General features: G+C 40.8%; 2 protein-coding genes across 3 annotated transcripts; one reads left to right on the top strand and one right to left on the bottom strand.

The window, feature by feature from the left end:
• Positions 1–558: 558 nt before the first annotated feature.
• Positions 559–1,735, top strand: LOC115752856 (transcription factor bHLH149). Of its 2 annotated transcripts, XM_048272723.1 has the most exons (2): positions 559–1,552; positions 1,592–1,735. In XM_048272723.1, exons 1-2 carry the CDS (start codon positions 936–938, stop codon positions 1,599–1,601), a joined length of 627 nt encoding a protein of 208 aa, XP_048128680.1. In that variant the 5' UTR covers positions 559–935; the 3' UTR covers positions 1,602–1,735. The 2 variants fall into 2 exon arrangements, with proteins under 2 accessions (XP_048128680.1, XP_030547105.1); XM_030691245.2 differs by having other exon boundaries at positions 559–1,735.
• Positions 1,736–9,237: 7,502 nt separating this feature from the next.
• On the bottom strand, positions 9,238–12,052 carry LOC115752769. The gene is made up of 3 exons (XM_030691118.2): positions 11,878–12,052; positions 11,198–11,346; positions 9,238–10,766 (listed from the first exon to the last, which is right to left on the bottom strand). Exons 1-3 carry the CDS (start codon positions 11,990–11,992, stop codon positions 10,689–10,691), a joined length of 342 nt encoding a protein of 113 aa, XP_030546978.1. The 5' UTR covers positions 11,993–12,052; the 3' UTR covers positions 9,238–10,688.
• Positions 12,053–15,213: the final 3,161 nt, after the last annotated feature.

The following is a 15,213-nucleotide window of genomic DNA, read 5'->3' as shown; positions in this document are numbered from 1 at the left end:
CCTGCCATCATAATAATTTACGATTACTTTCCGCGTCTTTCAAAACGATATTTTAAGATGGCATTCTCTAAATTCATCTTGATGCCGTCGTTTCAAAGGAAAAGAGATTGGAATCCGCCGTATACGATCGAAGAAGAAAGTTGCCTAAAAAAACAAAAAAAACAAAAAGAAGAAGAAGGAGAAGGAATACCTGTAAAAAAAGAGTAGGTTAAATGTTTATCTAATGACATTATTGCCCAACATCATTTGTCATTGTCGCAAGGAAATGCTAAGGACAATATTCGAAGTTGCGAGGAAAAAGAAAAGAAAAGAAATCAAAATTGAGTTCCCAAAAACAAAATCCAAATTGATGGATACATCCTCCTCCCCCTCCGCAGTGCAATTTCACAGCATGTACACGCAAGCAACCACGAGAAGATATCCCCCAAAAAAAAAAGAATTAATAATTTAAAATTTAAAAAAAAAAAAATTGAAAAAAAAAATTCAAAATTGAAAAAATCCGAATAAATAAGAAGAGAACCTCCCCCCACCCCCGGTTAAAATGTGATCCGTCTCCAGCCGAGCGGTTTCTCGTGATTGTTTCTCTCTCTACACGAACAAAACCACCACCACCACCTTCTTCTTCTTCTTCTTCTTCTTCTTCTTCTTCAGGTACTCACTCTCCTCTTGCTTATTCATACTCTGTTTCTCTCCTTTCATGCGCTTCTCCCTTCTGGGTCTCTGCTCGTTCCTTCGTAATCCCCGGCTTTCGCTTCTCCACGCCCCGCCGCGATCGCCGGAATCCCCGTTCTCGGTTGATCGGTAGGACGGTGGACCCGCTAGTTCTCTCGATCACCCACTGTTTCTTTTCCGCAGGCGCTTCGAATCCCTCGATTCGTTTCGGCCGGAGATATCCCTTGCGGGGAGGAAGCTTTCTTTTTTTTGGCCTTTTTTATATGATCCGGAGGACGTCCATGGCGTCTTCGAGCCCCGCCTTCAGCTCCGAAACAGCGGCTGATTCCCACCGCAAGAAGCGAAGGAAAATCGAAGCCGACGACGCCGGGGACCTGAATCGGAACCGGAAGGAGGCCGCGAGGAGCGAGATCAAATGGAGGGCCCCCACGCAGCAGCGGCAATACTCCACCAAGCTCGTCCAGGCTCTGTCGAGGTCTCGCCGGAGCTCCTCCTCCGCGGCGGCGGCTCCTTCGTCCGGGGCCGGGGAAGTCCGCGGGATCGCGGACCGAGTCCTGGCGACGGCGGCCAAGGGGAGGACCCGGTGGAGCCGGGCGATCCTGGCGAGCCGGCTGAGGATGAGCCGGCTCGGCAAGCACCACAGGAGGGCGAGGGCCCCGACCGGGCGCGGCCGGCTGAAGAAGCCGCCACCGGCGGGGGCGCTGGAGGGTGGGAAGAGGAGGTTGCCGGCGGTGGAGAGGAGGGTGAAGGTGCTGGGCCGGCTGGTCCCCGGTTGCCGGGGGATCTCGGTGTCGAACCTCCTGGAGGAGACGAGCGACTACATTGCGGCCCTCGAGATGCAGGTGCGGGCCATGACCGTCCTCACCCATCTCCTCTCCGGGTCGCAGACGCCGAGCGACCACCTCGGCTCCCGCTCCGGCTCGGGCTGAGCCGGGAGCCGCGGCCCTCGCCGTCGCAAGAGGTGGTCATTAGTTTGTAATGTTTCTCTTTCTCTTTTTTTTTTCGATTTTTTTTTTTTGTTTCTTCGAGAGAATTAAAATTTTCATGTTGTTATTCTATTCTATTATTATGTACATGACCTTTTCTTCTCTCTCTCTCCACCGCCTCTAATTGCTCTCTTATCCTTTCCTTAATCATCTTTAATTAGTGGGCACCTAATTTTGATTCCCCTTTTTCGAATTAGACAAGACTGGCCAGTCATGGTTTTGCTTAATTAAAAGCTTCATGATTTGGAGCCCAAGTTTGTTTATTTATTTATTTCTTTAGGCTTGGTATAAAAATTGTCATAACAGGGCGTAAAATTGATTCCCGATATTTCTCGACGATCGATCGCAATGAGAGTAAAAAAAAAATAGTGAGATTAAACCCGTCAAGGCGACACCTTTTAGGCCCACAATTTAAGGAAAAATTAGAACTAAAAAAGCAAAGCGGGGCACTCAATTTAGATGATTCACTTGCTTGGACAGCATTTGCCTAGAGGGTGTATCCCACATGATTAGTGTTTTTTCCTCAAAAGTGATTTGTGGATTCAAATGTTGGAATTTCGGTGCATTAGTATTCAGTGCCCGGATTAACACTTTTTGACTCTGTTGAAGAGGGGTTTGCATGTGATGATTAGCGTTAATGACCGACAAAGAGAAGTGGGCGTTCGCAGACCAAGGTGTGTGTCTTGTCTGGTCTCTCATTGTAGGCAATGTCCTTCGGCTGCGTGCAGATGCGTGATTCATCTTGTTTGGTCAGGAAAATGTGTGATTAGCATGACCAGATTATGCGTGTGTCGTAAGGTCAAGAATGTCAGCTTCGTTGTCGAAGAGCATCGTCAAAGGCCTTGACTGGGATAGATCGGAAAGCACGACGAGTTGAGTTCCAATCTCAATCGAGTCGTGAGACTTCACGACCTTTCATGAAATATTGGATTTCGAAAATTCATGAATTTTCCTTGTTTAGTATATTTAACAAGTACCATAGGAATACTCGTTAACAAAGCCACGTGGGTTGTGCTTAATCCGGAGTTCTTGATACACATCGAAAAGGGTTTTTTTTTTTTTTTCCCGGGGAAGTTAGTCATAAAATGCTGGGAAAAATCCAAAAAAGGGCCTGAAGTCCTCTTGGTTTTTCAAATAAGGGCCCAAAATGAATTATGTTTCAAATAAGGGCCCGAAATAATATAGTACGTTTCAATTGAGGGCCCGAAGTGGTTATAATGTTTCAAAAAAAGGTCTGGTCTGAAGGGTATTTTCGTTATTTCATATTTTAATTTTTTTATTATTTTTTTCTTTTTCTGGATTAAAAAAAAAAAAGGTATGCATAGGCTGGAGGGCTGCCCCTCCCGCCTGTGAACGTCCACTTCCATTTTTTTTTTTTGTGGACAGATAACAAAAACTATAATAAAAAAGAAATAATTAAATAAGTAAAAAGACTAAAATATCCTTAAATCAGGCTCTTTTTTGAGATTTTATGGTCATTTCAGACTCTTATTTGAAACAGTATTCACTTGGGGCCCTTATTTGAGAAAATATGAAGACTTTGGGCCCCTTTTTGAAACAATGTTCACTTGGAGCCCTTATTTGAGAAAATATGAGGACTTCGGGCCCTTTTTTGAATTTTTCCCTAAAATGCTTGTCGCCCTCTCGGACCAGAGAGCTCTTCTCAAGACACCCTCTCAGACATTGAGTTTTGAGAGTTTGAGACAAGTGCAGTCGCTGCTCCAGGTTGAAGCACTACAATGCAAATTGAGTAGACAAAATCTGACCTTGGGTGGGGGAGAGAGATGGGTGACAAAGTGGAGAGGCGGCATGTCATGTGGCAAGCAATTTGGGCCCCACTTCCTTTATCTTTTTTCCTTTTTTTTTCTTTTTCCTTATTATTATTATTATTATTATTATTATTATTATATGTTTTTTTTGGGGTAATTTTGTCTTTTGTTGTTTTGTAAGAGTGATACCTACAAACAAGCACAGTGGTCATAACATGTGCCTCCATGTCCCTACACTACCATGTGCTCCTCTACCCCACAAAGTGACTTGCATGTGATGTGAGGAAGAGAGAAGGTGTTTCCCAACTTTTTAAAGTTATCAATGCATGATTTTCATTTTTTTTTTCTAATGCCTAAACAACCCTATCTATATATTAAAAAAAAATTGGTAAATAAAGCACGTATCTTTTCTTTTTAACCTTCTTTTTTTTCTTTAACCAACGGGCGTGCATCTTAATTTACAATTTACTAGTCAAACGGCATGATTAATGCTGCAATCGATTTGGAAAACGATAAAGCAATCAAAGATTTGTCGCCCCGTCTGAATAGGGTTTGTTCATTTAGATTAACTATTTAGAAATCTATCACACATCTCTCCCAAGAACAAATCTTTTTTAGTGTTCCTAGTGTGGCTCGATCGGCAGATATAGCCATCAACAGTAACGTTTTGCACGGCCATAGGCCGCCCCCGTCGCCCATACACACATGGGTTGCGGTTAGAAGATGATTTAATTAGGTAGATGCATCAATTTTCTGTTCACATGGCACGTTAAGCACATCACAACACAAGAAAATGTAAGGTTCGTGCATTTTTTAGTGAGGCTTAGGATGGTTGACTGCATAACATTTACCCGAAAGCAGCAAATTCTCAAGGAAAAGAAAACAATTCGTTTTTATCTTTTTCTTAAAATGTGACGACATTATATTTACTCGAAACTAAGTGATACAAATGTAAATGACTTTATTCAGGAAAAATTTCAAATAAGGACTTGAAGTGCTCTTATTTTCTCAAATAAGAGCCTAAGGTGGACCTTATTTCAAATAAGAACCTAAAGTGTTCTCCTTATTCGTCATTTCCTTTTTGATTTCTTTTTCCTTTTTTTCCTTTTTTATTTTTTTCCCATTTCTTTTTTTTCCCTTTGTTTCGGCCTGCAAGGGTTGTTGCCCCCGTCAGCCGCTTGCAACCCTCGCAGGCCTCAACAAGGCATCCCTCTCTGCCGTTGAGGACAGCCTTGCCTTGACCCTTGTCGATCGAAGCAAAGGAAAAAAGAAAAAAAAATAGAAAATGACTAAAATGTCGTTAGTCAGACCCTTCTTTGAAATAAAAATGGCACTTTAGATCCCTACTTGAAACAAGATTCATTTCATACCCCTTTTTAAAAAAATTGAAAGCAGTTCAGGTTTTTTCTTTGGAATTTCCCCCCTTATTTATCACGGCAAGCTACTACACTTGCAATGGGAAAAAGTTGTCTCATTTTAAATCTAGGATTGCAATATTGTCGGAAGATTTTGTCCCATCTTTTCCTCTACTCAGGTGAGTTGTCCCGATCACTTATGACTTGAGAATAATGGGGTCGGAAAATAGATATTTTCTTTTCTTTTTTTGACTTTATCTTACCTAGGATTTCCAACGATGCATACCGAAATTTTATTTTCCCACGCACTGCCCCTCTGGCATTCCTACATCTGTACGTGGGACGTGTCTTTACACGTGAAAAAATTAAATGATTTGGTCATTATGTAGTCCGGACAATATGGTGGACGGTGACCTAAGTCGAATTCCACCATTGAATGCCCGCGGACCTAACTGATGATGAATCTTTTTCAGCCTTGAATTCTTAGATATGTCTCCGTGATAATGATTCTTGATGATGGAGACACAAAATGACGTCCTATCTTTGGCTCTTTCTCGAAAATGAAGTCCTACCGACGTTTTGGTTTACTATATATGTTAGGTTCGATAGTCGAGCAACGTAAGAGTGTGCACGGTCCGAGTGCATTAGCAAGCGGGGTACGATCGTTGGGGGGCGCTGAAACCTTGGAAAGTACCTTGGAGGGGGCCGTTTTTGGAAGTTCAAATCAGAGGTCGATGTGTCGAGCTCCTAAGCAACATTGAGAACTCATGGAGCCAATTTTGCTATGTTGGTTCCTTGAGTTGAATCGAGATCTGTGCATAACACCTAGGTTGCGTTTTCTTCTCTTGGACAATAAAAAGAAAAATTATAAGAGTCTACCACATGCCCATACCAATAGACTGGAGGGATAATTGTCCAAAAAATCCTAAACTTATTGTACAACGGTCAATTCAATTAAACAACGTACACTGGAAGTTCTAAAACTTATCATTTAAGTCCTTAAACTTGCAAAAAGTGCAATCAAGTCCTAAAACTTGTTAAATGGATGGAGTCCTTCCGTTAACTCCGTCAAATTAGTTGGGAAATTATATTTGATTTTGAAGGAAATAAAGCTACCATACTTTGTTGAAAAGATTTTGATTTATGCTTTGAGAATTTACCACAAATATATCTCGATGCCTTTTATACTTAATATACTTAATGATTTTATTCTGATAGAAGCAGGATTCGTGGCAAAGGCAGACTCATACGATATTCTATGGGAGATATATTTCGATCTTCATATTAATCCTCATCGTTTATTCAATCTTATTCTTGATTGTTTAGTAGATTAAATTTCCCTCACTAACGGTCAATTTTCTGGTTAGGATTGCGTTTCTAAGTTAAATTGATTGACCATCAATCACAAAGATATTCTTATGACTTTCCATACGAGGAATCTTGATTGATTGGCAATCACCCCGTAGATAATTTGCTTTGTCAGAAGATTGATTTATGGCGTTAAGAATTTGCTCGCTCTCAATTCTCTAATTACTCTCACCTCAACGGCTCGTGACCTTTATTCAACAATCAACTAACGGCTAATTTTGGAGATTGATTATCAGAGTGGTTCTGTCCAGCAAGAAGTTTGGAAGACGAGGAGTATATAAAAAGCACCAGGTTCGAAGAAAAATGGGAGAAATCAAGAGATCAATATCCATATCTCAATAGAGCTTCATCTATTTCAATTATCTGCTCGTGATTAAAGTGAGATAATGTGAGAGGTGTAATACAAAGTAAATTGTGTAGAGTGATAGCGCTGGTAGAGACAAAGCTCGCTTTTGTTGGAAGTGCTTGTGGTCAAGCAATCACATCTTTCTGTAATATCTTATTTGATTACTCGATAGAATCCGGTCATGAGACTATTAGTGTAAGAGAGTGAACGTAAGCTTGCCAAAATCCGAACCACTATAACCTCTTGCACATTATTTTCTACTTTTTATCTGCCTCTATCGTTTGTTAGTAGAAGCGTTTCATAATCCTACTAATTACCTTTTGCTCCTATTAAACTTGAATATTTTATTTTCGCATTATTTATCAGAGTTTATTTATAAACGCATATTCACCCCCTCTAGGTGTTAGGTCTAGCCAAAACAACAAAACTTGGCTAACGAAAAAACTTGACCTGACTTTTTCTAAATATTGTCTCTCTCCTACGCAACAATAACGTGACCAAAACGTTGTCGTTTTGGCCTAAATCTGATTTTTAACATATTCTCACTTAAATTTAATTAAAAAAATAAGCTTAAAAAAAGCAACAAGAGCTAGAATCAAGCGCCCCTCACCGCCGCCGATCGTTGCCGCGATGCTACTTTTTTTTTATTTAAAAATAGCTTATTTTTTATTAAATTTAAATAAAAATATATATTAGAATTAGATTTTGATCAAACCGCGCCGTTTTAAGCACGTTAGCATTTTCCATTAACAAAGTTTGATGGAGTTAACATAAATATACGATTACATTAATTTGACAAGTTTTAAGACGATTACATCTTTTGCAAGTTTTAGAACACAATTGTACTTTCATGGTAAGTTTTAGGACTTCCAACGAACATATCCGTTATTTAATTGTGTTAATTTAGCCTTACACCTTTTGACGATTTGCCAACTTACTCCTAAACTTTTTCACGATTTTTCAATTTTTATGCTAAACCTTTTGACGACTTGTCAATATAGTCATTTCTACCAATTACCAAAATAATAGATTTATGACTAAATTGATACAATCAAAATGTTTAGGACCGAGTTGGCAAAATTTCAAAACGATCAGAACCGAATTGATACAATCGAAAGGTTCATGACTATACCGATAAAATTTAAAATATTTAGGACTGAATCGACTTCCGTATAATAAATTTAGGACTTTTTAGACAATTTTCTCGCAGATTTGAGGATCAAGTCAGACATTCGTCCATAAAAAATCCTTAATAATTACAGCCAATCTAAAGAAGAAAAGAGCAAATATATCTCCAAGTTTCCAACTGTGAAAGAGAAGCGATGACCCCACATTTTAGGTCGTCGGTGTTTGGGGGGAGAGGGTTAGGACAAAAGAACTGTAAACGCCGACGACGTTCGTGGCCTCCTACATTCGCACACGTTTCTGTTCCTCATCCGTCCCCATCTCCCGCTGTCAGTCCGACCGATTTGAAAAAAAAGTTTTGTTTGGCCTCCTCACTTATAATTCTCCACGTGGTGGGGTTTCATTCTTCCCTAGCCGAGATGCATTAGCAATCGAAAAAATTGTCAAAAATAAAAATATTAAATTTATTGTGCTTGTATTAATTAAGTTCTAAACCTTTTTAATTTTGCCAATTTAATTCTAAATCTTTTATATTTATGACAATTCAATAGTAAACTTTTTTTTTGGCCATATCGGTCGTAACCTTTTATATTTGTGTCGATTCAGTCCACCCGACTAACTTTAACATGTCAACACTGCTGAGACGATTTTTAATAATATTATAATAATTTTTAATTTATTTGTTTTTTTTTTCTCTTTTCTTTCTTGTTTCTTCCCCCCTTTTTTTTGGGGGGAGGGGGGGGTTCTCTTCTTCCTCCAACAAATAGGTCGCTGGTGGCTGGAGGAGAGGGTTGGCGGGCCACCGGCATCGATGCCGCTGGGCGTGGCCGAGCCTTGGCTCGATCCTTTCTAGCCATGGCATCGCCATTGGTGATTCCTTCTCAGACTCAAACCTAGACGTTACAGAAAGCGATCAATCGATCGAGGGAGAGAGAGAGCGCGCGTGGTGGCTAGCTTGGGAACAAGATAAGAGATTCGAAGGGGTAAGGGATGAAATCGCCAATGGCAACGCCATGGCCAGCGATCACCGGACCTCGGTGATCGCCTAGAACAATAAGGAAAGAAAAACAAAAGAAAGAGAAAGAAAAGAAAATAATAAATAATAAATAAAATAGATAAATAATATCAACACCGATCGGACCATGTCGGTAATTTTAGGCCAAAATTAACTGAATGGAAATTAACACTAACGCATAAGGTATAGGATTCAATTGACCAAAAAAAAAGAAATTAGGATTGATAAAAAAGAGAAATAAAATAAAATAAAATAGATAAATAATGTCAACACCAGCCGCACCATATCGGTGATTTTCGGCCAAAATTGATCGAATGGAAATTAACACTAACGCATAAAGTATAGGATTCGATTGACTAAAAAAAAAAAAGAATTAGGATTGAATTAACACAACTACAGTAGCTTCAGAATTTTTTATTTGTTTTGTAATTCTCCCCGATCTACTGTTGCAACGGGCGAGGAAGAAGAAGCCCCTCTATTTGGGCATATTAAGCTTCAAGGAACCATTAACTCTTTATCCTTGTATGCTCATGACGTTGATCCTGATATCGACCTTTTTCCGTTGAAGGTAATGGTGGGAGAATAAGTAGGGCTGATGATGAAAACACTAGAAATTGCAATTTCCTAGGATTAAAGTCCTAGGATTAAAGATAAGCTCAGGTATCAAACATAGTCAATCACATGATAACATGAAGAGAGACCCAGTTGCAAAATCGAAGAGACAGATTTCACAACCACCGATCCCGCTTCTCCCCCAAGATTCAATGCGAATGAATCGAAAATCCAAAAGCCCTTCTTGGGTTTCTTCCACAATGGCGTACCAAGAGTCCCAAGATTTCACCACAAGTAGCATTCCAAGTCGAACACACTGTATCTGCAAGACGGCGGACTTGAGAAGAAGAGAAGGATGCGTACAGCTCGTGCGAGACCCCACACTGCCTTCGATCCCGCGACCTCCAAGTACTATGTCACCAATGATGGTAGAACCATGGAAACGACAGTGACCGACAAAGGTGCTGTGGTCGACCAATGGGTACAAGAAATTCTCTCACGCCGCACCGAGCGCCCGACCGTCGTGGGTTGGACATAGAGTGGAGGCCTCATGTGGACCGGTGGATGAGCAACAAGACCGCCACCCTGCAGCTCTGCATCGACAAGAGATGTCTGATCGTTCAACTATTCTACATGGACTTCGTTCCTGAATCGCTTTAAGGACTTTCTCAGAAACCCAAGCTTCACTTTCGTCGGAGTGGAGGTCGATGGCGACGCGGACAAGCTCATAGTTGAGTACGGCCCGGAGTGCGCAGTGCACATGGATGTCCGCGAGCAGGCGAAAATGCATTGGCCAGGGGAGGTTTCGTAAGCCGGGCTTGAAGGATCTAGCGCTTGAGGTGGTGGGTCTTGCCATGGACAAGCCCAAGCATGTTATCTTGAGCGACTGGCAGGCGAGGGTGCTCACTATGAACCAAGTGGAGTATGCTTGTATTGATGGACATGCTTCATACAAGCTTATGCATCAATACAAGCTCGGCACTGCACTTCTCTAGGAAGCTAAGTTATAAGATCGTGGGCAAGATTGCCTTATGGTAAGAACAGAGTCTATGGAGTTTGTATGGAGTTTGAGCTATAATTTAGAAGTGATGTTTTGTTCATGCAGTGATAATAAACTGAAATCTTATAATGCATCATTTATATCTTGGCTACTGTTTCATGCGACATAACAGAACACGACATGCAGAAAGAAGACAATTTCCTGCGGGAAAGAATTTCCTTAAAAAGATTCAAGTCCGTTCCGGGGCAAAAAAAAACGTCCGAAATGTGGATGCTTGCACTAGCCAATTCTGTCCATTAACACAGCGTGCGCAAGAGAGTTCAAAATGGTCTTTTCCCAGCAAAAGGCAATACAAGGGCATGAAATTGATCTCAACACAAGTAAAACCTGTCTATGGCAATTTAATTTGCTTCTGCGATAAGTGCAGGCACGGAAGGAATTCTGCAGATGCATACTAAAGCGAAGATATGATTTGCTTGCTTTCACCAGGAACGCTGTCCTCAAGCTTTGACAAGCTTGGCTTGAGGACTCCACAACCCAACCCTATATTTGTGGGCGTACTTCAATATCAACTTCCTCTGCATAAACGAACGGCAACTTAGTGTACTCTCCTGTAAATCATATCGTTATTTGCTTGAAGACTGGTTAAATGTCTAGATCCCACACAAGGAGCTGGCGCTTCTCGACATTGATTCAACTACAGTAAGAGTAAGAACATGAAGTGCCAAGTGAAGAAGCATCACAGAGGAGCGCAACAAAAGACGATTGCTCTGCCAACGTTATCCTTATCCAGATCCAGAACCACAAGGAAATACATCAGAATGAACGAGCAAACCGACGAGTCCTCACTCAACACTTTCGCTACTCGATGACTTTCTCCAAAATATCTAATGCAAATATACATGCCAGCAAGATCATCATCCACTAGCACAATGACCCAAACCTATGGCTTGGGGAAAAATTTAGAATTTCCATGTCTGCACTTTACGTATCCAAGGGTTTGGCTTACATGTTTGCAAGGAATGCCGAACTTCTTGAGCTTGAGCGTGCGGGAAACGAGTAACTTGTGGAAGTCACCAATCTCCGACTCAAGCTTGGCGGCATGGGCTTCGACCCCCCCCCGGATCCCTTGCAAAAACTCCGGTATCCCCACCTTGACTACACAAAGAATGCGGATAAAAACATGTCCTTAGATGTTAAATTGGCGCTTTCCGAACTTTTGCTTCGACAACATCATAACGAGATTCTTTAAAGCTATAGCTTGTTACTGAATCAAGCATAAAGCGAAGACCTTCCTCAAACCCATAGCTAAAAGCTACAGACATAACCACACCACATCAACGCTATATAGCCTCTCTTGTCTCGAAGACTAAAAACTAAGTGCATCAGAATCAAATCACTACCAAACCGGCACGAAAACAATTAAATGGCCTAGCGCAGCTGCCCATCCACACCAGCAAAAAGAAATTGCTCTCTTCACTGGTTAAGCTCTCGCGGAAAACCCATCATAAGTTACTGATCTCTTAACAAATATAACGGAAAACCCGTCCAAAAACACACATCTTTAGCTCACTCAGATATTTCGCCCGGACATCCCCAGCTCCCAAAAGGAAAAAGCTTTTTTGCGAAGAACTTCATGGGAAAGAACACGGGAAGAAGAGTCGAACCCGCGAAGAAACAGGGACCTACCGGCGTATGGAGGCGATCTGGAGAAGAATCTGGAAAGCACAGGAACTAATGAATTGGACTGCGCAATCGGCGAACCACTGCGCAATGCATAAACCCTCCTCAAGGCCATCGCCATGTTCGAATGCAAGGGAAAAATCCGGCAATCTGCGACGAGCGCCTGTTTTCCTAGCTTTCGGGTTTCTGGGTCGATGATCGATCGTTGTCCGAAGCCCAAATGTCGGATCTTTTTGGGGGCCAATTGAAGTGAAACGGGTTCATCCCGGGCGGAAACTCTTCAGAATAGTTTAGGGAAAACAGCACGAATAATCTCTAAATTTTGATCCAACATGTGATGTCGTCCGTGAACTTTTAATTTATTAAATATATTCTTTGAATTTGATCCGCTATGCAATATTATCTCTAAATATTTTATTCAATATTCAACGTAAATCCTAAATTTTTGAACGTTTACGGATTATATTGAATATGTATCAACAATTGAGGGACCACATTAAATAAAATTAAAATTTTAGGGATAATATTACAAATTGAGTCAAAATTCAGTGATCACATTGCACATATAAAAAGTTCATAGACAATTATGCATATTAACTCAAATTCCATGGACCAATGGTAGATGTTTTTTTTTTTTTGGTAAAGGACCAATTGTAGATGAGCAGGATACAAACTACTATTTTGTCAATTTCTCCAAATATTAATGTACAAGCATCATAATCTCGCGGCCTTCAAGTTATTCATATATGATTGAGCAAGAATGACTTAATATGCACGATTAAATTTGATTTGGGTTTTTTGACTTTTCTCTTAAGACGACTTACTCAACCCCGAAGATATGTCGGTCAATTTTCAAAGAGATTTCAATAGTCGTTTTATAAATATAAAATTTGTTCACGTTACCAAAAAGTTTGATTACTAAGGATTTATCGAAAAAGTACCAAAAAACTCCTAAACATTCTCATTGAACCAATTTAATCCTAAGTCTTTTTGCATTGATACTAATTCAATTCATCCAGCAAATTTTAACTGGAAATCGCCGACGTGAACACTGGTTTTCTTAGGTGGCGCCATTTGCGCTGATGTGGACATTATTTATGCACGAAATTCGTAAGGAAAACTAGGTTTTAGAGGTGATTACACAAATACGCACTTTACTAATGCAAACACGGTCGCCCTTCTATTCCCTTTTGAGATGAGCTGATATTTCTCTACATTAATTCAATATTCTATGTCATCGGCTCTTCCAAGTTGAAAATGACAAGATAAAACACACGAAACACGAAAAACAGCCCCAACTAATGACATTTCCTTTTCATGTCTCGGAACGTGGTGGCCTAAGTTGGGTTACAGTTCAAGCTCACACTCTACATCTGAAAAGGTGAGCTAGAAACAACCTAAAATGTGATTAAATCGCAATTGCTATGAAAAACCCATTTCACGACACGAAAAAATCGTTTTTAATATGAGAAAAATCACGAGAGAATTTCCCCCAAAAAAAAAAAAAAAGTCGTCCGTTCGATTTTTAAATGCGTCATCGATTGATGGATGAATGGATGGTCGATGTCGGACGGTACCCTAAAGAAAAATACAAGTTCCTATTACTGCCCAAATTAGACAAATTCCATGTCTTGCAATCGTCGCAACCTTAAAGCCCTCTCTTCTCGGGGAATGTCGGATTTGGAATTGTGACACACTTGTCATGTCATCACACGTTATTTCAGCTATCGCGTCGTTCAAAGGTATGATAAGAAGCTAATCGTGATTTTCATGTGTTTGTTATGCTAATTAATGATCTGATGCCGTTGAGGAAGACCAGTCAACGGCCAAATTTGTTGCTCTGTTACTCCAAATTTAATTTCATTTCGTAATACTAATCTGTTTATGTCGTGTTCTCCCTCATGTTTTTTTTTTTTTTTTCATCTAAAGATCCCAAGTTTGAACTTTTTTCCCTCACGAATTAACAATAATAATAATAAAAAAAAAGAGTTTATACTCAAAGCCAAGATTTAGATTTTCTCACGAGAACCCGAGAATATTACAAGAAGAAGAAGAAGGGATGAAAATTGAAAAGCAGATACCTCAACCAAAACTTTTAACAGAGAAGGTAAAAGTAAAATTCATTCCAAAAAGAAGGTAATGGAAAAAGACCGCACGTGCCCCCACGTGCTCCAGCTCATCCACCGATCCCCTACCGAACCTCACATGTCCCGGGACCCGACCGCCTCGCCATCTCCTCCGCACCCCGCGGGCGAGTTAGATGGTGCATCCGCAGAAGAGGAAGAAGAAGCAGAGCATGGAGACGAGGGCCACGGACTCGAACGCCGTCACGAGGCTCCACACGACGTCGTCCAGGATCGAGAAGCCCAGCCCCAGCTCCGGCCACCGGAGGAAGCCCCAACGGTCTCCGCCGCTGCCGACCCGCCGGGTGGCTGTGAAGCAGGAGGACACGAGCTGGGGCCACCGGAAGATGGAGGATCGGAGCGGGAACGAGAAGTCCAGCCACCGCAACGACGTCACCGACCACCTCCCCGACATCTCCGATCCCAATCTCTCTCTTGTCTCTCTCTAGAGAAGTGCGAGAAGCTTGATTCCTTCTCTTTTTTAAAATGCAAAGCGCATCTTTGTATACCCTCCTTTTGGGGGGTCACCCTCTTTATTACGGAGTCTCTCTCTCTCTCTCTCTAAAGGGTTGTTCTAGCATGTCCTCAAAGGCTAAAAGTTAGGATTTTTATAGTGGGAGATATTTGATTAGGGGAGGATTGATTGATGGGGTATGGTTAGCCGCGCAAATGGAGGGATCTACTTTTTTGGCTTTTCAAAACGACAGCCATGCCAAAACAGTAGTATATGTCTTGCATAAGACAGAAAAAAACAAACTTAGGAAATGTCTTGTATGTAATTCAAAATTTGTCCTTTGGACAGCATCCAAAGAAATTCAAAATTTTGGCCACAAAATTCAAAAAGTCTTTGACATTTTGGAGGCTTGCAATTTTTTGCCTCTTTTTTTTCCCACAACAGTTTTTCCCTTTTGAATTGGGTTTTTTTTTTTTTGGGGGGGGGGGGCGGCGACAAGAAGAGATCAAAAGACAAACAAGTTTTACATTTTCTCAATCACTTTGAAAGCAGATATCATGTTAATTAGGGTCCAATACTAAAAAAAAAAAAAGCCCAACTAGCATACGTGCTAATTATATCCAATTTTTTTTTGTCTCGTAAAAAACACCAAACTTTAGCATCTGTCTTAATTGTATCCAAAACTTCTTTTGGTCTTATTAAAAAAATCAATTTTTACTTTTTTCTCAATTCTGTCATTATTAGTCTTCTGTCCATAATCACTGT

The sequence above is a fragment of the Rhodamnia argentea genome, chromosome 1, assembly GCF_020921035.1.
Source record: "Rhodamnia argentea isolate NSW1041297 chromosome 1, ASM2092103v1, whole genome shotgun sequence".
In the NCBI taxonomy this organism is placed as follows: domain Eukaryota; kingdom Viridiplantae; phylum Streptophyta; class Magnoliopsida; order Myrtales; family Myrtaceae; genus Rhodamnia; species Rhodamnia argentea.
Note: the sequence above shows the minus strand (reverse complement) of the source record. Positions and strands in the feature narration are given on the sequence as shown.